Below are 24446 nucleotides of genomic sequence, written 5' to 3' on the forward strand. Positions count from 1 at the left end.
GATCTGGGCAAACTCACACAGTCTCTAGCAAAGTTAGTAAGAGCAGAGTTTCTTGAATTCATGGTTTCTCAACCCCAGCACCGGTGATATTTGGGACCAGATAATTCTTTGGTGGGGACTGTTCTGTGTGTGGCAGGAGGTTGAGTAGCTTCCCTCACCTCTACCTAGTAGATGCCAGTAGCATTCTCTACCTACTCCGGGTTGTGACAACCACAAATGTCCTCAGACACGTCAAATGTCGCCCGGGGGGGGCAAAATCGTCACTGGTTGAGAACTACCTTTCCAAGAAGAACTAGCATAGCCATCCTTTCATAGACCATTAAAGCACCACGACTAAATAAAAAACACCCTGGCCCCAGAGCTGTGTGCTCACTAGGTAACAAACTCATGTGGAGGCCCCTGGCCCTCTTGCCCATGTGGCTTGGTTGGGCCTGGATGTGGGATGTCAGTGAGAGGCACCCATGAAGGGTTGACAGTGCTGTGTAGACAAGCTGGGTCCCACCCTGGCAGGGGAGGCTAGAATTCAGGCAGAGTTGGCAAGCTGGGCATTAACTGGGGCCTTTGTGTCTGGAAAGGAGGGACACTTTTGATATGTGTGCATGGGACCTAGAGTGTCACTGGCTTGAATTCAGAGATGTCACACCCTGAGAGAGCACAGCAGTTAAGTTTCTGCTTCCTCTTTGGTGATAGAGGAAGCCACGGAGGGAGGCACATATGTCCTCCTCATCCGACTGGAAGTGGCAGCAGTGAAGGTGTTCAGAGACCCACCTGCAAGCATCTGGCCCTTCATAACTGTTGCAAGTTACATCATATGAAACATCTTGTTTTTTTCTCTAGCAAGCATAGAGTCATTTGTTTGTAAGCACTCAATAAATGTTTGTCAATTCAGTGAACTGGAGTCATGTTCTCTGGAGCGTCTTGGCCCATTTCTTGGCCCTGTTAACAGTGAGGACTATATAAGTGAAATGTGAAATGACAAATCATGCACTATCTGTAATGATGGAATTCTTACTGTGATTCTAGAAAGAAACCCCTAGTAAAACATGAAAAGCAGTGTTAGAGCCCGCAACTTTCCCTTTGGATGCCCCCACTTCCTCCTAAGCATGGCTAACAGTAGCCCACTCATTGGGTGGTGGTGAGGGTTATTAACGCTCCTCCCACACAGCATGTCCACTGTAAAGAGCTTTGTACAAATGATTAAAAGAATCACAAGGGCCATATGGTGGAAAACACATCTGCCTCTTGTGTCTTTCCACCTGCCACCTAGTCCCCTCAGGAGTTATACTTGTCGTGGATTTTAGGGTTCCCTTCAAAAATACCATTTCCATGAGCCTCTGACCTTTCAGTCTTTGTTTCCCAGTCCTTATTTTTTATCTCTTTGTATGTATTTGATCATTTTATCCTCTGAGTGTTCATAAGGGTTGTTGACAGGTAAAATATCATTACATACTTTCTTTCTCTGAACTGAGCTTTCTAAAGACACTTTATGCATTTCTTCAGATACTTGCCACTGCTAGCCTACTATGGATTGTAGTTGTCTGCTCACACGTTGCCTTTATATCCTGTAATCCCCCAGGAGCACGGGAGCAGTGACTCACATGTCCCATGCCTCCTGGTTCAGCGCTTTTCATGCATGCAGTAACTTGTAAATTCTAATAACTTATCCTATTAGCTGTCATCTTTGTCCTTTGGAATACCCTGATAACTTTGAGCACAATACACTTGGTTAGAAATTGCTGTGGAACATAGCAGGAAGTGAAATACTGTCTTCTGGGGATTCCCAAAAATAGTAGAAACTTGCGTGCCCCTTTTCCTTACACAGAATCGCAAAGGCGCGGTGAGTGAACTGGAACACATTCCTGACGCAGTTTTGTGTGATGTGCATTCCCATGATGGCGTTGTCATTGCCGGGTAAGCAAAAACAATTTTTCACTTAATAATTAACTCTTCACCTTGAAGTCTTTCATTTTTCATGTGCCACCCTCTGCGTGCCAGTGACATTATCTTCCCTTGAGAGCACATATCTTCCCACTATAGCCCATGTTTGAGGTGGAAAATCTCTGATTCTGTAGTCCAGTATTTGAGAGTTTGAAGTTAGTGGTGAGAAGTGAATGGTGTAGAATGTAGAGCTGTAATCCATTTGTCTCAATATGTCTTTCTTAGCTTTTAAATCACTCTTGTGGCATGTTAGGTTGGATTTTCATTAAGGCAAACAGTCTGTATTTTATGAAGACATAAAAAAGTCAAGCAAGAATAATACGTGTTGGCACAGAGTCTGTTCTTATTCTCTGCTCTGAAGCTGTTATTATGAGAAAGGGCCGGGGCCACACACAATCTTCCCTCTCCACCACACACTATGTATTTGCTGCTTAATTTGTCCTGAAATAGGCTTTTTGGTTGTCTTCATCACCAAGAAATTTAATTTTAGCTTCTGTAAATTCCTGTGGTTTCTGTTCCAAAAACCTCTTTCATGAATTCTTCCTATTTTACCAACAGAGATGTAAAAACAGTTTGTGTATTTCAGTTTTTGTATTTCTTTAATGTGCAACGAGAAGACCAGTTTCATCTTTGGGTTGAGAAGTGGTCTTGAACACAATCTCAAATTGTATACTTAATGCCCTAAGTAGAGACCAGGACACTTAAAACCCTGAGTCTGGATTGGCTTTGGGGTGAGCCCCCCAAGAGAGATTCCTATCTGGAGGAAACCAAAAACAAATCTTTGCCTGAACAGCTTGGTAGCAGGTGAGTCTTTTTCTTTAAAGAAGACTCTTTGCTTAAGAAGTGTTCTATAGGGCAGCCCCGGTGGCCCAGCGGTTTAGCGCCACCTTCAGCTTGGGGTGTGATCCTGGAGACCCAGGATCGAGTCCGGCGTCAGGCTCCCTGCATGGTGCCTGCTTCTCCCTCTGCCTGTGTCTCTGCCTCTCTCTCTCTCTCTGTGTCATGAATAAATATACATTTAAAAATCTTAAAAAAAAAAAAAAAAAAGCATTCTATAAAGGGCACCATTTGGGTTAAAACTCCAAACACATTATTTTAATGTTTTGTGGTCTATGCCTAGAAAAAGTATTTTTGCTTTAAACTAGATATGCCTAGGAAGAACACCTTTTTTTGCTGGCCACAACTGAAAGGTTAATGGGAGTGCTGTAGAACCATTGTTTTTAGAAAGATGAATGGACCTGAAATCTGGAATTCTGTTCATTCAGTTATCAGTGTGGCTTTCAGCTTCTGTCTCTAAGTGCTAAAATGTGGGTCTAAGAACTCATGCTACATAAGGTCTGTCTACAAATTCTAAGATTCTGTGGTAACTCAGAAAGGAGTCCTAGTTTATAGGGATCTCCTGGTGTGTCAGGAGGACTCTGAGCACAGAATGTTGATAAGGGACTGTGAGTCATAAAGGAAATTAGAGATAAAGGAGACTTTAATCTCAAAAGCCAAGTATGAATTTATCTGGACATGGACCTCACAAAGGCAGGCTGGCCCCACGTCCAGATGCCAGCCCTTCTTTTCCTGCCTCTCTGTTCCCCTGAGGTCTGCTCAACATTACAGATTATGCCAGCACAACGCAAAGTGATGGCACAGTTTTGTGGATCAATAAGATGAAACGTGATCTGTGGGTCAGAGAGGCTCCCGGCTCCTCTTTCTAAGAGGACCTTATGTTTATGACCTAGCGTTGGGTACTTCAATCTTGCTTGTGTGTAGAGCATCTTGTGTTTATCATTAAAATTTTATCTGGTGGTTACGATGCTTGTTTTCTGGGTCAGATCTTGAATCCCTTTTCATTTGAGACAGCGGTGTTTGTGGTTACCTCATTTCCAATCAATGTTGTATTCACCCAGCTTTCTGCAGCTATGTATCTCCAAGGAGCTGCTTACAGAGACATTGGCCACTTTACCATCTCTCTCCCATCTACTTAGCCTGTGTTTCTGTGATTTTCCTTCTTCATTTCCTTTTTCTCCCTTTGAACTCAGGCAGAATTTGTTCAGGGGCTTAAGTTTTATGCATAGAACTAAACTGTGTAACATCTTTGCATTGAAACCTATCAGGTTTATTTCATATAATTGACAGCAAAGTTTTTGCAAATCCTCTTGCTTCTTCCTATCTTTTCAGGCCTTTCCTTTCTAGAAGTTCCTGGTTTGGGGTCCCATTGCTTAGGCCTCGAGCAATTTTTGTTATAATTAGCCTCACCATTGACTGTCTTGGGTCTGCCTTACTATTCCTTTCACTCAAACCAGAGTAACCTTCAAATACTCATTCACTCAAGCTCACCCAAGACCTAGTGCTCATCAAATAAGCAGGACCTGGATGACACCTCTTACCCCAGGCTTGGCTTCCAGCAGAGGAAGCAGATGTTGTTCTCAGAGCTTTTTGATCTTTTGCTCTTTTTTTCCATGAGTCTTTGCTTCCCTTCATATCTTCTAGATGGCAATTTCTAGTTACCTTTTCCTTATGTGCCGAGCCCTTGAAATTTGTTTCCACCCTTTCTCCTGATTATTCTCTTTAAGGTACCTTTGGCTTTTCCAACAGTTGCTAATTGCCTCTGCCACATCTTTTTTTTTTTTTTTTTAATTAAGATGTAATTCATATACCATAAAATGTACCCTTTTAAATTGTAAAAGTCTGTATTTACTAGTATCTTCACAAGGCTGTATAACCATCTTACCACTGTCTAACCCCAGGACATTTTCATCACCCCAAACCCCCTCGTCCTCCTGCAAGATCCAACTCCAGTCTTGTCTCCTCCCAGAGGTGTCTGTAACCCCCTGGCCTGTTAACCCCTACCCCCCCCAACATCTGCCCATCTCCTAACTCCTGGAGAAGTGACTGCAGCTTATCATGTAGCTTCGCCTCAGTTAACGTTTTTGTTTTCTGTACTTGGAAATAATTAACTTCACAGCCATGTATTTTCTGTGCAGTTAATTTATAAGCATCTTTTTTAAAAAAACTAGAGGTGGTATGTGATGTAAACTGCCCCACAGTGCTTATTCCTTATTTTGTCTGAAGGAAGCATTACAGTTTAACATACCCTCTCCCACCTAGGTATCGCGTGTTACATGGAAGACTGGAGAAATCCCTAATTTGTCTGGTCCTTGATTTCTTAGTCTTTTCAACTTCGAACCATGTAATTTTAAATCTGGAAGGAGCTGTAGAGATTAACTCTTCCAAAACACTCCTTTTATGTGGCTGGCTAAGGCTCAGAGGCCTGGCGAGCAGAGAGTGGCACACATGCACTGCACCTCTCTGCTGTTCTGCGGTGTCCACACGGAGAGCCGGGTGTTAGGGCTACTTCATGAGCCCTCATTTGCTATTCTGATGGCGCAGCTATGACAGCTTCATTTTGGGTTTTCTTTTGCAGCACACACCATTCTTTCCTGTTAAAAATGAAAAATGGTAGTAAAACCATGTTTTTGCAAAACCGTTAGAAAGCAGAGAAGAAAAAAAGCCATCTAAATCACAGCATGCTAACACAACTCTTGTTATGGTTTTTGATGTGCATGAGTTATTTTTTTAATGCATATTTTCACATAATCCTAATCTACATTCTATTTTGGCCTTTGTTCCTCACTAAACTGAGATTTATTTGTGTTATTACATGCTTTTCATTATTTGATTTGTTATTTAAAAAAAACTAAAAAAAAAAAAAAAAAAACCTCCTGATATAATTATATCCTAATTTTTTAAAATTCATTCCCCTAGCATTGGACATTACAGTCACTTCCTGTGTTTTGTTAATATATAATGTTGTGAATATTTTACGTAGAAGTTTGCATATTTTGCCAGTCTTCAGTCTTTTTTTTTTTTTAAAGATGTATTTTTATTTATTTATGATAGACATAGAGAGGCAGAGAAACAGGCAGAGGGAGAAGCAGGCTCCATGCCGGAGCCCGATGTGGAACTCGATCCCGGGACTCCAGGACCGTGCCCTGGGCCAAAGGCAGGCGCTAAACTGCTGAGCCACCCAGGGATCCCCTTTTGCCAGTCTTTTTAAAAAATTAGAAAGCACATGCTAATTCTAGAAATTTTAAATTACATATAAATGTGTAGAATAAAGAGTCCCATGTCTTCCTTTATCCCCTAGCCTATTTTCCTAGACTAGAGTCCCATTAGTGGAATTACTGGATTTAGGGGAATGAATTTTCATATTTTCCAGATGAAGAAAGTACTTTTAAAAAGCCCTTATAATCCTCAACTTCCTCCAGTCTAACTTTTTGGCTAGAAGTCTCCAAACCATCCCTCAAACTGCTCTCCTGAATCTACCTCTCTTCTTTCTGTCAGTGCCATTAATAACAAGAGAGGACACATTCATGACTTAACCTCCTGCAGTCTGGATTCCATCCTAGCCCCTCCACCAAGCCACGCTCTCTCAGAGGTCACCAGTGCTCACGAACCAGTGACCCTTTTTTCCCTGGCCCACCCTCTTCTGTGTCTTGGCAGTGTTGGGTCTTATTAACTGTATCCCTCTTAAAATGGTGAAGGTGGTGTATTGAGCACCCTTGGAACCTAACAGTGGACCCAGAACTCAAGAAACTTTGAAGAAAGTGTGTACAGAATGAAAATGCCTTATACTTCTGAGGCCCTACACTTTCTGAGCCTCTTTACCATGTCTTTGACCTGCCCAGGCTCCTCCTGTGGTCTCATTTGGCCTTCTTGCCTTTCTGTGGTCTCATTTGACCACTTAGCAATGATATACAGTATCTCAAAAAACACCTGAAGCAGTTGTTGTCTTTGCTGGTTAGATAAGAAGTTTCTTCAACTGTGACTATGTAATTCAGACACAACCTTTCCTTTGTTCTTTCAGCTAGAATTTCTCATTTCTTTAACCTGAGAAAAATTTGTGTTCAGAAGCCACCAATTTTCATACTGTAATCCACCAGTCTCTTTCAGAATTCAACTTCTGGCAGCATTTTTTCTGTGATGGGGGTAGCCGTCCTGATTGCAATGAGGGTTAGTGTGTGCTTTTCCTAGTATTTAGAAGAAGAGAGATTATCTGGAAAGTGTGTTGATAATAAGTGATTAGGAAGTGTGGTTTTGTTTGTTTTAGTGATGACAGCTCTGAGAATCTTAAAATGTTTCCCAAATTATGTTTATCATTAAAGAAAAAGAACAGAAGAGATGAGCATATGAAAACCTCCCTGTCCTGTTTTGTGATGCCAAGACTGTTCTTCGTGTCCCCAGTTGCACTCTGGAAGTTAAGAGCATTGAAAACAGATGACATCATAGGTTCAGAAAGGCCACATTATAAACCTGAGACATAGGTCTAGGTATAATCCTCCAGAAGTGTATTTGCTTTACTGCCACCTAGTGAAGAAGAGTGTCTCAGGTAAATCCTGCAGGAGAAAATCAAGCTGGGGCTCACTGGAGGCCTTGTGCCAGCTCTGCTAACCATTAAGCTATTAGCTCACCAGAAGCTTTTATCAGATGCCCAGGAGTATGGTGGTGTTTTGCAATAGACTCCCTCCTTACTGTTACTGAAGACTCATAAGTCTGAAGCATTTCAGTGTGCATAAGAGAGCACACTTCTCTATTCACATTAGAGGACCTTTCCCTCCCCTTTTGGTTTAAAAAATATCAAGCACCCTCCTTGTATCAAGGTTTTTTCTCAACACTCCTCAATGTGTTTTTCCCTCATTTTCTGCTGATGTGATCTGCCTTTTTAGGGTGCACTTTCCATCTTTACTAGAAGGAACAGTGACCATGCATTAGTGTTTCTTCTCTACCAGGAATAGCTGGGGAAAATTATAATTTAATGTCTCAAAATATTAGTTCTTTTCTTTCCCTAAAAATATCATTGTCCCATTTGATCTCATGCATTTTCATCCACCTCTGTTCCCTTTAAGGCAAGTGTGCCTAAGTAGACACAAGACCAAAGTGCCAACACCTCTCTCTAGCAGCCAAGTGACTTCTGGCTGTTGTTCTGGCTTTTATTTTTTTTAGCTCTGTCTGTCCACACTAACCTGGACATCAGGGTTTCCAGTCTTCTGTAGGCTGGAAGCAAAGCTTTGAGTTTAAATTCTAATGTCTGAATCTCTGGTTCAGTTTGCTCTTCCAGTGGAATTCTCTCATTTCTAATAACTGCAAGAAAATAATGGTTCAAACACAGTCCTGCACCTAAGGTAGCTTAAAATACTCCACTTACAGACATTTTTTTCTCTTCCTTTCCCCTAGTAATTAAAAATGTGTGTTTTAGTTGACCATGTACCATTTCACAATATGGCTTTTCTCTGAAATGTATATTTGCACCAAATTTTAAAATCTATTCTACCCAGGAGCTAAAAATGGTAAGGATGGGGTTCAATACTTGGCCAGTTTCAGGTGAATGTATAAAAAATGGATAATTTTAAAAAAAGGATAATACCTGTAGATTGCTTTTAAAAATTTTTTTATTTTTAAAAGATTTTTATTTATTTATTCATGAGAGACACAGAGATAGAGACAGGCAGAGGGAGAAGCAGCCTCCATGCAGGAAGCCCGATGCAGGACTTGATCCCAGGACTCCAGGATCATGCCCTGGGCCGAAGGCAGGCGCTTGACAACTGAGTCACCCAGGGATCCCCCATGGATTGCTTTGAAACTCTTGAGATAACTTGCTTTGTAAATACAGGTGATAAAGTTGTGTTAGACAAATGTCCGCTTACTTAGTAAGGACATGATTTCTATTTTCCTCCTCCTTAAAGAACTTTTTCTCTTGATAGTTTTTCTTTAAACCTTGGCTTATATAGATTTTGTGCTGCTGCTCATTATGACATTGGACTGTTTCCCATAAGAAATTCGATCATTACCCGTTAGGGACCTCTTTTAAAAAATACTTCTAAATTTATTTATTTTCTGCTGTGAGGTATATGTGCTCTTCTGGTAAATAAGTCTGAGGTAAGGTATTGATAAGAGACTGGAGGAGAGCATTACATTTATTATATCCTTAATGAAGGAGCTCCAGAATATCCTTAATAAATACTGGTGAACTCATGACTGCATTTATCCATCTCTGGTTCTCCAAGGAATAATGGGAAGGGCCACAGCTACAATAACTCTGCATAACCATCATTGACTCTGACTCTATTGATTGTGATTAACCAAGATGTATGGAAAACAGTTTTAAGTGTGTAGTGCTTGTATCTCGTAAAGTCCATTAAGATGTTCATTATTTTTCAATTGATGCGTCTTAAGCTGCACTTGATGTCTGTAGTAGTGCTTTTCCGCAGAAAGACTGCACTGTGGGATTGAGTTCATTTTGTTAATTGCATAATACAACACAGTCAAGTTTCATAGAAAACAGTAAATACTCTTGATTTCATTGATTTGTATTCTTTGGTTTTTACTAAATAAAATATGGAGCTTGCGAATAGTTCTTAAAGCCTCTGTGTGGTAAGGACCAAAATGTTTCTCGAAATGCGGGTGCTGCATTTTTAGGGACCTTTGCCTAATTGCTTTGTAAGCGTTAAACCAGTTCTGTCCTCTGGGTTTAAGCTGGTAGATTCATTCATTGAACATTTTTACTAAGCACAGACAAATGCTGCAGATACTTCCCTTGCTCCCAGGCTGGCTAGAGGTTACAAGACAGGTGGTGACAGAACATGGGAAATGTTAGGGTGGGGAAGAGCAAGGTACCCACCGTTAATACATTAGAGAAAGTCACCTAGTACAGGCTCAGAGTCAGGCCAGGGTTCTCCTGGAAAATTACTTCTCAGCTGGGTCTGGAAGGATAACTAGGAGTTAGCTAGGTAGAGTTTTGCCAGCACACTGAGCCTTTTTTTTTTTTGGCTCCTTGCCTTCTAGTTAGAGATAGTGGTAGAATTGATGGGTTAGGTTCACGGGCTGTGTCCTGCAAGCCTGAGTCACCATATTGAAAACAATATATTTCACTTAAATGGGGATGGTCCTTAGAAGCCGTATTTGTTTAAAGACCCTGTCATCTGAGGAGGCAGTCTGCCTTGTTGGCTAAGCAGCAGTTTGAGGAAAGCCTGGGGACCTGTTTGATCCCAGTTGTGCCACTAAAATGCTTTTTGTGACCTTGGGTAAGTCACTTAACCTTACTTACAGCATTCTTAAAACAACACCTGAAGTTGTCATGAAGAGCTTCAGAAAAAAATATATTTTTAGCAAATAAGTAGAGGCACCTGAAAGCAATATATAAACACCTACTTTCATCTCCCCTGCCCCACTTGGGATATTTATATAAGAAGAAAAGTTGAAGGTGGATTTGTTTGGTTCTTTGTTATTAGCTGTACAGCATTTCTTCCTTCAAGTCTCTTAGTCAAAATGAGTAAGTAGTCTGTTCAGTGGGAACTTACTAGTTAATGGAAGCTCTTTGGTGGTAAATCATTGTAAATTGGCAATTGCTCTGGCGTGCAGAGCTTGAGAGGGGCTCTATTCCCATCCTCTCAACAAAAAAATCAGCTGTGGTCTCTGACCTATTTATTTGGAGGTAACCTTGCCAAGCGTAAAAAAGATTGGGAAAGCATACAGTTTCACTGGTCCGTGCCCTGGAGTGGGACATCCTCACTCATTTGGAAAAGGCTTCTTTCTCCTTCAGTTTTTCTTTAGTGCTCTTACATCAGCTAATATATGAGTTGCAGTTGTACTTTGCACAGACCCTAATTAGAGAGCCATCAACATTGAGGTCCAAAGGCTTACTGACAATGCAACTGTCATAGTGGCGTCTTAATTGGTGGAGTGTAATTGTCATTAGGCAGCGATAAAGACATCTGGAGCTCTGGAGAAAAATCAGCTTTTTTTCCTACCTCCCTTCGATTATCTGTTCTTGTTTCTCCTGGCCAATGTTGTTAAGCACTTTTAGATCACATTTAGGGTTTGGTCCGGTTCCCTCTGCTCCAACCAATGTTTTACCCTTATGAAAATGTCTGCTTCTTTAGCACAGATCCATTAGCACTGAGTCTGATCTCCATTGCTATGGCTGCTTTCACTTGCATTAGATTCTAGAGCCTGGCGCTGAGTCCTCACATGGTACCTGCTGAAACAGGGTATTTATTCTGTTCCCCTCAAAAAGGAGACATGGAGTCTTTTATGTTTTGCCTCCTGAATCATTTGCATTATGCTATTATCATGTTCTTTGGCCATGAAGAATGGAGCTAATTTAAATGGATATCTTTGAAAATGTTCTTCTTTACCAAAATAATTTAGCTTATCTTGTGTTTTTATAGATATTTTAATCCACTTGGAAGTAAATGCGAAGAGTTTAACACCTCTTGATAAGTGTTCTGAGTATTTCACTGATCATCAGCAGTGGAATGGGGCCAGTAGAAGTAAAAGGGGATGCCACTCAGACCAGTCAGGTTGTTACTTGTGGACACTACCTTCCAGTCACTGCATATTATTAGCTATGTGTAAGGCACTGTGATGGAGATATGGCATTGAGATATGGCTTCCTCAGGGACTTGACAGTCGAGATGTAGAATGTAACGATGAATGCCATTTCTTCAGATACAGAGCAAGTTGATACAGTGGTAGTAGAGTCAGAGAAGGCTTCGTAGAGGAAGAGGGCCTATGCTAGACATTGAGCAGTTGGTAGGCTTGGGCTAGATCAGTGGTTCTCAGTCTTGCCTAAACATTGGAAAAACTGATGGCGGTTCCACTCCCAGAGAGTCATATTTCAGTGGTCTGGGTTTGCTCTAGATATCAGGAGTTTGGAAAGCAACCCAGGTGATTCTCATGTACAACCAACGTTGGGATGCCTTGAGCTGAGTTGTCAGGAGGGAAAGCACTCCAGAAGGGTGGATAATGGGAGCAAAGATGCCAAGGCAAGATCATATGGAAGCCAGAAATGGCAGACTTGTCTGGAGGCTGGTTCATGCTAAAGAAGAGCAGAAAATGAGACTGGGGAGTAGGGCAGAAGCTAGTTTGTGGAGGGATCTCTGTGCTAGGCCCAGTGATTAAAATGTCATCAATAAGATGTTAAGGCCTGAGTAGCTAGAGGGCTAAGTGTCAAGTGCTATTCTAGTCTGACTCTTCTAGTTGATGGGCTCCTAGCTGGGAGCAAGGCCCAGACCCTGACCTTAGAGGCTTATAGGTTCTTGGGGAGGTGAGCAGTCAGACAGACAGACAGACACACACACACACACACACACACACACACACACACATACAGTTGCTGTGAGAGTCAAGTCGAGGCTGCTGTTATCTAGGCTAGATTGCAGGGGGACACGGTCCAGTTTGAAGGGGAAGGGAGGAAGGGAGAAAGATTATTCATGTCATCAAGTACTTTTGAGGGCTTGGCTTGTGCAGGGCTGATGGGGCCAGGGAGGCTTGGGACTAAGGACCCTGAGGCAGTGTGGGGAGGGCTGAAGGGATATGGAGGAGCCGCTCAGTTTTGCATCAGGGATTTGGACTAATGTGGTCACCGAGGAAGGGAAGAATTCAGCAAAAAAAAGGCTAGTTTGTGGTGAACTGAAGCCTTTTGAACAGAATAGGGGTTTAATTCTAGACCTGTGGTGTCTTGGAGTGAGCGGACAACTTTTTTTGTGGGGGGAGAAGCCCTGTCAGGACCCTTTAGACACTCATAGAGTGCTCTTCTGTGTGAGAGCCTTGCCGGGGGAGGAGAGGGAGCAGCCCGGTGTAGGTCACAGCTCCCAGTGCCCTGTATGGGCCAGCAGTTTGGCAAATTTTGGTTTTGTTGTTTTGCCTCAGAACTTGCTATGTAAAGGGGCTTTGGGGCTGGAGCTCAGGCCTCTGAACTGCTTTCCTCCGTACTACTCTGCTGGCCTCTAGAGCCCCTGATGGGGCGCACAAGGGGCCCTGCGAGGCCGTGGGTGTGGGCCGATGTAAGTGATCAAAGGAAAGGAAATATGTTTCCCAGTCAGTGTGCTTTCCCTCCAAGTTCTGGAGCTCTCTGACCCCTGACATTCACTTTCTGTGTCTTCCTTTCACTCCCTGTCTATTTCTGATGGTGTTGCCATCCCTCTCACCTTTCTTTTCTGAAATGGCTCCTTGGTTTCACATAGAATTTAAGAATCTAATCATGCACAGTCTAGACATTCAAATATGTTATCTCTGTTTGGTGTCTCTATAGCTAAGCAAGTGGCCTTACTCCAGGGAATGCCTGAGTTGTTTTCAGGGGTGCCAAGGTGAGCCTGATAGATTTGGTGTAGTGGTGTATGTTCTCATACAGCGTTCCTCATTAAAAAGGGGGATCTGGAATGCTGCCAAGAGGACTTGGGAGCCGGTGGCCGTGCTTTGGCCACGGTGATATCAATACCCACCCTTGCTCCAGCATTGCCAGGCTTAACAACACTCATAGAGTGAGCATTCCTGTTTACTGGGGGATCAGTGGTCATGCAGAGTTCCTTCAGTCCAATTTTAGAAAGCATGTCTCTCCTATTGGCTCTTTACGCCACACGTGCACTCCTCAGGCACTGTCCTGCAGGGGGGCAGCTGAATTCTCCAACTGAGGGAATTTGTGTGATGGAATTACCTTTGAATTACATAATGTATATATTTACTGTCAATAATTTAAGGGAATTGCTGTTCTATTCAGTAAATGAAGCACTCCTCTATCAGAATGTTGTTTCCTTATTAAGATATTTCACGTGAGAAATTGGATCTGTAACTACTACAGATGTGCTAGATTTCAGTAGCTAAGCAAATTATCTTGTTTGGGTCTTCATAGTTTTAATGTGGGATCCAAGAAACCCTGAAGAAACTATGGCTAGGGCCTCAAGAAGACTGTGAACTACTTAAAATTGCGTACCTATCTTTGTGTTTGTGGGGTACATCATTAGACTCTTAAAGCATTTCTAACATGCTTCCTGACAGTTAGTTGATTTACATGTTGAACAAAATCCTCTGTAGCAGATGTAAGGAACTTAGCATAAATACCTCAATGGCAGGCAGCACACCACCTCGTCATCTGGCCATTCCATTACCCTTGTGTCTGAGCAGGCTCTGGCCCTGCCATAGCTTTGATGGAGAGAGTCATTTGTTGGAGTGGCAGTAGTAATAGGAGAGAGTGAGTGCTCCGCTTTTCTAAGTGGGCAAAACTGGGGAGTGTGTCATGCATTTCAGCAAGAGCTTTTCATGAGAAGGCAGCATTGTCTGGCTGCTAAAGGCAAGATTTAATTGTTTCAGCAAATCAATTAGTCTTTAGGGACTTTAATCAGTCAAATCTGATGCATGGATGAGGCATTAGAAAGCTTGTGCCTGTAAGACCATTAGTCCTTAGCATTTCTCTCTCAGTCTGTCTTTAGTGTATGTGTGTAAATACTGTGGCTTCTACAAATTTCTGCTAGTGATCCCTTTGCTGGGAGAACGCAAGGTAGCAAATTGGTTATGATAGTGTAAAGGAGATCTTGCTATCAGTGTCATAGTATAGCATTCTCATTTGAACTGTCGCCACTGTGCTGTGTGAGAACATGAGCCATGTTCATAGCCTTCTGTCATCTAGGTGACATTTTCTCCGTTAGAATTACTCACCTAAACAGTATTGCAGGAGTGGTTCCACACCAACTAGATCTTATTCCTCTGTTGTTTTGAGACTCTCCCCATTTTCTCCACCATGGCCCTGCTTTCCAGGCCCCATTTGGAACCAAGTGTGCCCTTCTTTTCCAGATATACATCAGGGGACGTGAGGGTGTGGGACACCCGCACCTGGGACTACACAGCCCCTTTCCTGGAATCAGAGTATGAGGAGGATGAGCCTGGAATGCAGCCATATGTCTCCTTTGTGAGGATAAACAGCTCGCTGGCGGTAGCAGCTTATGAGGATGGTAAGTAACCGCAACCCTCCTCCCTATTAAGAAAAAAAAAAAAAGCTTTACAAAAATTAAGCAGCTGTGGCCGGCTCCCCCTGTAATCCCTGTATACATACACGTGGGTGCACACACACATGTTCACACACATACACTCACTCTTGCCTTTATGTGAAGAAGTTGGCCAATAACCCCTCCATGCATTAGTAGGCACTGGAGCACAGCACCCAGTAAGACTGGTGTTTAATTCCTACTGGAACTGGCAGGCTGGGTTTTAGTGCCAGACACAAGGCTGGCCAAGCCATCTTAAGCAAATAGCTTGTTTGGTATAAAATATTAAATATACTTGGCCTACTTTTCCTTTAGTCTCTGTTCAGTCCAAAGGGAACAGGAAAAAGGAGGGATAGACAGATAATCTATTGACAAATATGGAAATAGAAAAAAGTCAATGCCTATCTTTTCCTAGTGCTTCTATACGATACAAAATTATGGTGATATGTTGGCTCTCTGAGATTTATAAAATTCTTTTTGTGAATGAGCAACCATGGATTTAGATAACTAGGTAAGAAAAGTCCAAAATTATATTTACTAAGTCATGAAATACCTGTCTAGCTAATAGGAATGCTAATTTTGATGGCTATCATACTCTATACTCCTAACTTCCATTAGGTTGTGATGTTGGAATCTGCAAAGGCTTTGTTTCCCCACTTGCCTGAGTTTGGACTGCAAAATATTTTGGAATGTTAGTCTTCATGTCATGGCAATATTGCAGATCTTCAGAGGCAGTAGAACAACCACAGAGTCTGTGGTTGGCTCAGAGGTTCAGAACTGTAGTAAAGTAGCTAAGGGGCAAGTTTATATGTCACTAAAAAAATAAGGCTGAAATCTTGAAAATGATTTTTGTTTTTTTAACATGAACTGTTCTTTCACGTAGACATTAGTAGACACCTCTGGTAGATTTTTTCTTCAGCCTTTAGAAATTCAGCTAACCTCTTTCTGTGGAAGGTAACATTTCCTGTGCGTTTGCTGAGCTCCTTGACAGATAACATAAGATCGGCTTCAGAGTGTTTGCTACTTTCCAGATTACCAGTGAGTTTCTCTAAAAAGCAAATATGCAAAGGTGGTAGTTAAGAATCCTACAGCTGTAGTGTCCTCTCCTAGCCTCCCCCTGCCGCACATGTGCACACACATCTTCCTTCAGCTGGGGAAACCGGGGCCCAAAGAGACCAGCTAGGTAATTGGCTTGAGGTTGAATTGTGAGTCCAGAAGAGTGACTGGGTGTCCCAGGCCATGCTGGGGTTGTAGTGCACGGTGTATGTGACACTGAACACAGGGACGCCTGGAGAGACGTGCACCTGATTGACTGGCACCCCCATGTCTCCTGTCTTGGGAGCTTGAAAATACAGCTTGAGGAGATGGGCTGGTGTGCTGCTGGTTTCACAACATTGGTCAGAATCATTTGTCCTCCTCATCCCTCTTGCTGCACAGAAACATTGGGAAACCACGTAGATAAGATGAACTACGTTTTTTGGCAAATACTTGGTTAATAATGGTCAAAATGTATTTTAAAACTTGATTTAAAAAAATTACAGTTAACATTCAAACAAAGAAAAAAAAGTATAATATGTAAAAGAAAACCTATCCAAAAAGAAGCTGAAGTAGTGCTCCCTTGCATCCCTACCTATGTCCTTCATATATTTTACATACAGGTCCTATGCGATGTACTTTTCTGCACCTTGCCCTTTTGTTTTGTTTTGTTTTTTAACACAATGACACAACTTGGTATCGTTTCATATTGACTTTACAGGCAAACGTTATTCTTTTTCAGCCTGTGTTCTACGGCATGGTGTGGCTGTATTTATAATTTATTAAAGCCCATAATGACATACACTTGGATTGTTTATTTTTGTTATTAAAAACAGTGCTGTGAGCAATATCCTGAAATACCATGATGGACTTGTGCAAGTATGGCCATGGGGTAAATTACTAGTAATTACCGGATTGGAGGCTACATATGCTTTGTTTTGATAAATATTACCAAATTGCTCTCTAAGAAGGTTCTACCAGTTAATGGTTCTACCAACATAGAGTGGTGGCTTCCTCACTCTGGCCTGATAGGTGGAAATGGCATTTAACTATTGTTCTTGTTTGCCTTTCTTCATGTACATACACGAACACATTTTCATTGTCTTATTTTTTTCTATTTATTTTCTGCAAATTGCTTGTTCTTGTCTGTTCTCATTTTTCTCTGGATTATCTTTTCTGCTTGGGAAGGGAAATAGTCCTTGCCATACCTATTTCATATAGACTTTTTCAGTTTGTCAGTTATTATTCAGTGGACTTAGTTTATGGTTTATTTTTCTAAATGGTAGTTGTATGTGTGTTTAATTTTAATTTTTTAATCCATAATTGTGTGAAGTTTTTTTTGCAATTTAGTGTTTTTGACTAAGTACTGTATTTTTAGGGTTGTAAGACCACACTAATGTAAAAGGTTACACATTGAGAAGTCTTGGTTTTACCCATTTTTGTCCACTCCATCCTAAAGCAACCATATATTTTACATTTTTTGTCTATCCTTTGGGTATTTCTGTATTACAAATAGAAGGATTCATTTCCCTCCTCTCTCTTTTTCTTAAATGAAAGATAGCATATTACTTAATATTCTACACTTTGGCTTTTTTCACCTAATGACCTGTCTTGAAAGCTTGTCCATGTCTGTATATAGAAAAACAGCTCCCCCGCCCCTTTTTTTTCATCCTGCACAGTATTCTATGTGTACAAAGACCTTGGTCCTTGGTTCACTTACATAGCTCCTTACTGAGGAACAATTGTGTTGTTCCAGACCTTCTGCTATTACAGTGTAGCTAAAAATCTTACCTATAAGACCTTTCATTTGAGTACAGGAATGGAAGTTGTGTTGTCTTTCTAGGTTCCACAGCATGCTCAGGGGGATCTCCGCTACTCTAAGATCAGATTAAAATGTATAATATTTACGTCATTTGTGTTGAAATCTTTGGTCTCAAATTCATTTTGGTATTAAGATTGTCTTTGGTGAGAACTCTTGCATTTTTACTTCTTTTCTCCCTCTGAGTCTGTTTGGGGCTTTACTATTTCTGGGATATACCACAACTTTTCCTTTTTTCTTCCAGAATTCAGGTGGCATTGTCTTTGGTCTCACTTAATTTTAACAGATTGACACTGTGGTATTTACACCAACATATTCATGAGTAGCTACTTCTGAGGCAAAGACAGATTGAAATGATCAAATGCTCATTTTTATATTGCTCCTTTTCAGGAGCAGCAAATAGGCACTTCTTAGCCAAAACATGACAAAAAAGAAATGTACCTTGTGGGGTCTACTGTATAAAATTTGTGACTGTGCCCTACAGAAAAGAAGAATAAGATGATAAAATGAGTTAATGAACTTCAGCTCCCTGGCTGTGCCAAAGGGAAGCTCTGTAGTCACTGAGGCCCTGTTGATCGTCTACACATATATTCTCCACACAAGGAGTCCTATTCAGAGGGAAGATGGAAGACTCTTTGGGAGAAAGTAAGTCGTCCCTTCATCCTTTTTAGCCTCCTTGCCCTGTAGGAACACTGTACACCCACCTGGGGTGTTGAGATTTGGCAAGGTGATCCACAGTTGTGATTTTTTGAATTCCAACCCACTGGCCTCATATTTCTTCTGCCTTGTTTCCGATTGTCAGCACTGGCTGTCCTCCAGTTTGATTTTACCACTAATTGTGTTGCACGTTACCGTACCGAAATGAATCAAATCAAAATGCTTTTCCTGGAGCATTAGATAAAGCAGGCGAAGGTTCTGAGTAATGAGCAGATGCTGCTAATGCAGGGACAGAGGAGACCTTGCCAGGACTCCATCTGCTCCATGCTTGCCTGCCTCTGGCCCCGAGCCACAGCATTAGGAAAGGCGGTGTACTCAAAACCCACTCCTCATTCAGAGTTTGTCTTGAAAATTCACTGTTTGGTAAGAAACGATATTACACACTTCCTAGGTGCAAAGAAGTTCTCATTTGTCGCCCCACATGGAGAAGAGAGACAAGACCCAGTGCATATTAGCATGCGGAAGCCGCAACGGGATAGCCAACAATCGTCTTTATGTGTTGCCATCAAGCAAGGCAAAGTGGCTTATCCACTTCTGCAGCACTCCCAGTGCAATTGTCTGAACACACACATGCTCCATTGTCCACGGCTGTACCCGCCCTGGGCCGGAGTGACTGTGATTTCTCATTTACTGGCGTAGTAACAATAGATGGGAGTGGGTCTCTCCAGGCTTCTTTTTAGTAGAGAACAGTAGGACCATGTTTTAGTTAGACAGCTATGATGAAGAGTAGTTGCTTTTAAAACTTTATAATTTTGTGTTTAATAAAAAACTCAGTTCTTTGATATTTCTGCTTATGTCTCGTTTGTATGATGTGACACAAAAAATGTAATGACCTAACCTTTGGTTGTAATACTATACAATAAACAGTATCCCCCCCCCCCCCCCCATCAAGATAGAAATTTTAGAAGTAGGGCATTAACATGCTAAAGCATTGCTTGGGAGATGGCTAAGACAACTGCTTGTGGATTGTAGAGATTTTTTTTTCAAGTCCTGCGTTTTCTGGTCATTTTTCTCTTAAAAGTTTCAACAACCATTTTTTGCTTGAAACCTTTGCCTACCCTTTGTTCTAGGGGACTTACTCAGGTATTTGACAAATGAAATGAAACAACTTTCTGACAACCCCCAAGTACCAGGTGTAGTCCTTTTAAAGGATAGGATACCTTTATAAACATGAACAATAAACAGTAGGAATGCTCATGTTTTAAAGATGCTGAGAGTGGAATTAACACCAAAATGCAGAGTTCTGAATAGAGATGATTCTTTTGGTATTGAAGTATTTCTTGAGGAATTGGATTTTAAAATTGACTGCCATTTGTTATGGTCTATGATCCCATGCTTATGGGATGGAGGAAATTTTTGAGTAAAACTTTTAAAAGTTTTTCCATTTTTCAATGAGAAGAGTTTAAAATTATATTTCACACTTGCTTGTGTGTATGCTTTGGACTGAATGTTATAAGTGTTAGGGTAGTGTTCCTCAAACGGGAGTCTAGAGAGAAAATCTTGAGCAGGAGCTATGAGAACTCGAGAAAAGTATTTTTTTTAATTCTATATTTTTATAGTCATCTTTAAAAAAATCTAGATCTTTTGACCTTGTAACTGAACCATGCTGCATGATTTCAGTATTTGAATTTGCATTTGGGCTGTTGGCACCAAGTGATCATACATGCCTTGTGGTTGTCTTTCATGCTAAGGGGTCCAGAGATGACTTTTTAGAGGTCTGCAAGCTCTCAGATTTAAGAAACACTGGAGAAAGAAGTTCTTGTTGATCAATTTCTAGGATAACTACAATTTTTTGAAGTTATTAGTGAAAATAACTTGAAATGATTTTTCTTATGCAGAAAGTGGCACATTAAATTTATGGTATGAGGAGATTTGGTGTTTATCTTCTGGTTTACTGGGGTAGTTTTACTGAAAACTGATTTTTAATAATACACAATATGATGCATAAATTCAAAATACCTGTCCCGTGTTATTAGAGTTGAGGTTAAAAATGGAAAGGAACGATAGCACAGGGTATTTTTTTGGGGGAGATAGTTTAGAGAAATAAATTGTTGAGCTTCTTAAATGTACCTAATGAAATGCACACATGAATGTTTTTTTTGGAGGCTGATAAATCAAATTTTATGTACAAGAATTTAATTTCTCTTTTACTACTTGCAATTTTGATTGTAGCATTTATTCTATACTAAACCTTAAGGCTCTGTTAAAGCAGATGTAAGTATATTTGTGGAATGTATTTTTGTCTTAAAAACAAGATGTGCCTGCCTGTCTGCCATTTCAGTAAAAAGTCATTAGGCAAGCTACAGTGGAGTAGGAAGGCAGCCCCATGGGGCCAGGGACAGGTGGAGGAGGGAGTCTGGAACAGTGGCCTGGCGGGTGTGGGAGGTTGGCAATATCCAGGGAGACTGAGCAGGTAAGTATATTAAGGATAATGGAAGCCAGTTTTCTTGCTTTTGGAGAAGAATTACAGGCATGGAAAAGGGCTATCCAAATGAACCCTGTGGGCTGGATTGGAATAGGTGTTGGCATGGAGTTCCTGATTTTCGATTTAGGTAGATGGGTTGAGATATATGTGTTTGTATGCAAATATGTTCATGTATCTCCTAGCTTTTTGCTGTGAAGGTAAAGAAGTAGCAATGAGCATACGGAGTATTCAGATCTTAAAGATACCAGTCTCTGGTAAAAGGAATCAGGCTGCTTGGCAAAGAAGCTGACTCCAGGGCTGGGGTGGGGAAAGAGCAAATAAGCCTGGGACATCTTATTGTACCGGGAAATATGGAAGCACTCAAGGAATGATGGTGGCATATATCAAAAGAATACAGATGCTACCTTGAAGGTGTTCTCACTGGCCAGATCTGGGACAATTTGAGTATCAAAATAATGATAGTAACAGAGGTACACATGAATACTAGAATGTCACCTAACAAATATAGAAGGAATGATGGAATTAGGAAATCACTAGTTGGCAGTTATAATGGTAATAATTGACACACACAAAAATCAACTGATGCTAAAATTAGAAGATGAGAAGAAGATAGGGGATGGGATTTTATATCTCAAAGAATCACCCTGCTGAACCCTAATTAATTACAGAGTGAGGGAGAAAAAAGTAACTTTGTAGTCAAGAAACCTGGCAAATGCCAAATTAATAAGGTGGTCAAATTTAACATCAGTAATGGGACAAATTGACATCCTGTGCTACGTAATAGAATGCACTGAGATGAACACAGGATCACTTCTGGGATAGCCCAGCCAAAAATGCATAACACAGTTGAATCACAAGGAAATATTAGAAAACCCAAATTGAAGGACATCCTGCAAAAAGACTAGCCTGACCTCTTTAAAGCTGTCAAATTCATGAAGATGAAAACCAAAAACCTATTCCAGTTTGAAGGACACAAGACAGCTGAATGCCATGTGTCATCCCTGATTGGATCCTTTTGTTATAAAGGACATTACTGGGACAATTGGCAGTGGGATCTGAATAACGGGTATATAGAAGTTCTTGTGGCTTTGCTGTAATTTTCAAATTGTTTCAAATAGGTTAAAACTTCTTTTTTTTAAGATTTTATTTTTTTAAGACTTCATTTATTTATTCATGAGAGACACACAGAGAGTGAGAGAGAGGCAGAGACACAGAGGGAGAAGGAGGCTCTATGCAAGGAGCCCGATGTGGGACTTGATCCCGGGTCTCCAGGATCACACCCCGGGCTGCAGGCGGCGCCAAACCGCTGCGCCACCAGGGCCACCCCAGATTTTATTTATTTATTCATGAGAAAGACAGAGACACAGGAAGAGGGAGAAGCAGGCTCCATGCAGGGAGCCCAATGTGGGACTTGATCCTGGGACCCCAGGATCATGCCCTGGGCTGAAGGCAAACACTCAACCACTGAGCCACCCAAGGATCCCCTAAGTTAAAACTCCTTGCTTCTGATTAAGATGCAGTAACAGGGACTAGATTTGTCCTTTTGTGTTAAACAACTGGAAAACTGGACAAAATAATGGCTTTCAAACATTACTCTCTGTGATCCAAGTCTTGGGCTATCTGTTTTTCAAACAAGATGAATCCTATGATTACACCAGTTTACCAACTGGAAACAACCCAATACAAGTAAAGGAACCTGAACAGAACCTGGACCTCACATTGTTGAGACACCAAGAGGTTAAGGAAGCCAAAGTGGAAAGAATTTGTGGGCCAGAGTATCAAGGAAGAGGGAGCCTGACAGAACTCTACAGATCTAAAGGGACCCCTCCATCTCTAAGTACTGATGTGCCCATGTGTGAGAAGAGGGAGACACATTCAGTCCATAACATTGTCTGCTGTTTATAAGAAAGCCATTTTATTTCTTTTTAAAGATTTTATTGGGGGGAGGGTGGTGGAGAGAGAGACTGACTCTCCAGAAGACTCCATGTTGAGCACAGAGCCTTACATGAGGCTCTATCCCACAACCCTGAGATGATGACCTGAGCCAAAACCAAGAATCGGGCACTTAACAGACTGAGCCACCCAGGTACCTGGAAGCCATTTTAACTATGAAGATACAAATAGGGTTAAAAATAAAAGAATAGGAAGTTATACAATGCAAACATATAAGAAAGCTGGAGTGGCTATATTACTTTCAGACCAAATAACTTTAGGGCAATGAATATTAGGAATAAAACGGGACTTTCATAATAAAGGGGTCAATTTATCAAATAGACTTCGTAATCCTAAATATGCATCTAATAACCTCAGGGGTGCCTGGGCAGCCTTAGTCAGTTAAGCGTTTGACTCTTGATTTTTGACTTAGGCATGACCCCAGGGTCATGAGATCAAGCCTCACATTGGCACTTCATGCTCAGTGAAGAGTTGGCTTGAGATTTGACTCTCTGTCCCTCCCCCAGCTCATGCTGTGTCCCTCTCTAAAATAAAATCTTAAAATGAAAAGCTGATAAGTGAAAAGGGAAATAGAGAAATTCATAATTATAGTGGAAATTTCAGGCACTTTTATTTCAGTAATTGATATAAGTAACTGGTAAGGTCATATACGATTGAACATTATCAGCCAACTTTACTTGACATTTATAGAACTTTCCATGCAACAAACTACAAAATACACATTCTTTTCAAGCAGAATCAGAATTTTGACCAAAATGGAGTATGTTCTGGGCCATAAAATTTGTTTCAGTGAATTTAAGAGGATTGAGGGGTGCCTGGGTGGCTCAGTCAGTTAAGCATTTATTTGCCTTTGGCTCAGGTTGTGATCACAGGGTCCTGGGATTGAGCCCTAGGTTGGGCTCCCTGCTCATGCCCTCTTTCACTCTCTTTCTCGCAGGTAAAACATAGTTTTTAATTTGAGAGGATTGAAATCCTGCAAAATATTCTCAAAGTACATTTTCCAACAACTATGAAATTAAAGTAAAAATAACAGAGCTCTGTAAAATCACTTATAAATAATTCATGAGTTAAAGAAGAAATCAGGAAATATTTTGAACTGAATGAGAATGAAAAACCATATCAAAATGTATAGAATGTAGCTGAAGCAGTGTTTAGAGGGAAATTTAAAGCAGTAAGTGCTTATATTATAAAAGAGATAAAGTCTCAAATCAGTGATATAACTTTTTACCTTAGCTAGAAAAAGAACAAAATAACCAGGAGAAATGTAGTAATAAAGGACAGGAATCACTGAAATTGAGAAAAAAACACAGAAAAATCAAGACTAGCTCCTTTAAAAAAAAATCAAGGTGACAGGCACTAGATAAAGTGATTAGGGGGAAAAATGCAACAGAGGGAAAATGTTTATAGATCCTAGAGATGTGAAAACTATAGTGAAAAATTATGAACAAGTTTATACCAGTAAGGGCAGCCCCGGTGGCGCAGCGGTTTAGCGCTGCCTGCGGCCCAGGGCGTGATCCTGGAGACCTGGGATCGAGTCCCACGTCGGGCTCCCAGCATGGAGCCTGCTTCTCCCTCTGCCTGTGTCTCTGCCTCTCTCTAGCTGTGTCTCTATGAATAAATAGATAAAATCTTTAAAAAAAAAAAAGTTTATACCAGTAAATTCAGCCTCTTAGATGAAGTGGATAAATTGATTTTTTTTGAAAGCTACACATTACCAAAATTCACTTAAGAACTAGAAAATTAGAATGGC

At 41.0% G+C, this 24446-nt stretch overlaps 1 protein-coding gene and 2 long non-coding RNA genes across 4 annotated transcripts in view; 2 read left to right on the forward strand and 1 right to left on the reverse strand.

Annotated features, from left to right (window-relative positions):
• Positions 1–24446, forward strand: part of FBXW8 (F-box and WD repeat domain containing 8) — a 120736-nt gene that overhangs the window by 35285 nt on the left and 61005 nt on the right. Inside the window, exons 4-5 of the mRNA XM_077875799.1 lie at positions 1823–1911; positions 14557–14714. Of these exons, the coding sequence (XP_077731925.1) occupies positions 1823–1911; positions 14557–14714 (247 nt within the window). The remainder of the gene's footprint in view (positions 1–1822; positions 1912–14556; positions 14715–24446) is intronic.
• The window catches only part of LOC144299928 (uncharacterized), a 53944-nt gene continuing 34334 nt past the window's right edge, over positions 4837–24446 (reverse strand). The window contains exons 1-3 of one of the 2 annotated variants that reach the window (XR_013366581.1): positions 15687–16065; positions 14422–14737; positions 4837–5369 (exon numbers count right to left, since the gene is read on the reverse strand). This is a non-coding gene — a long non-coding RNA (uncharacterized LOC144299928). Of the gene's footprint in view, positions 5370–14421; positions 14738–15686; positions 16066–24446 lie in introns of those variants that run through there. The other variant, XR_013366580.1, reaches the window with a different exon arrangement.
• LOC144299930 (uncharacterized) lies at positions 14731–19100 on the forward strand. The gene is made up of 2 exons (XR_013366583.1): positions 14731–18246; positions 18710–19100. It is a non-coding gene; the product is annotated as an uncharacterized LOC144299930 (long non-coding RNA).

Source organism: Canis aureus, chromosome 27, assembly GCF_053574225.1.
Source record: "Canis aureus isolate CA01 chromosome 27, VMU_Caureus_v.1.0, whole genome shotgun sequence".
In the NCBI taxonomy this organism is placed as follows: Eukaryota; Metazoa; Chordata; class Mammalia; order Carnivora; family Canidae; genus Canis; species Canis aureus.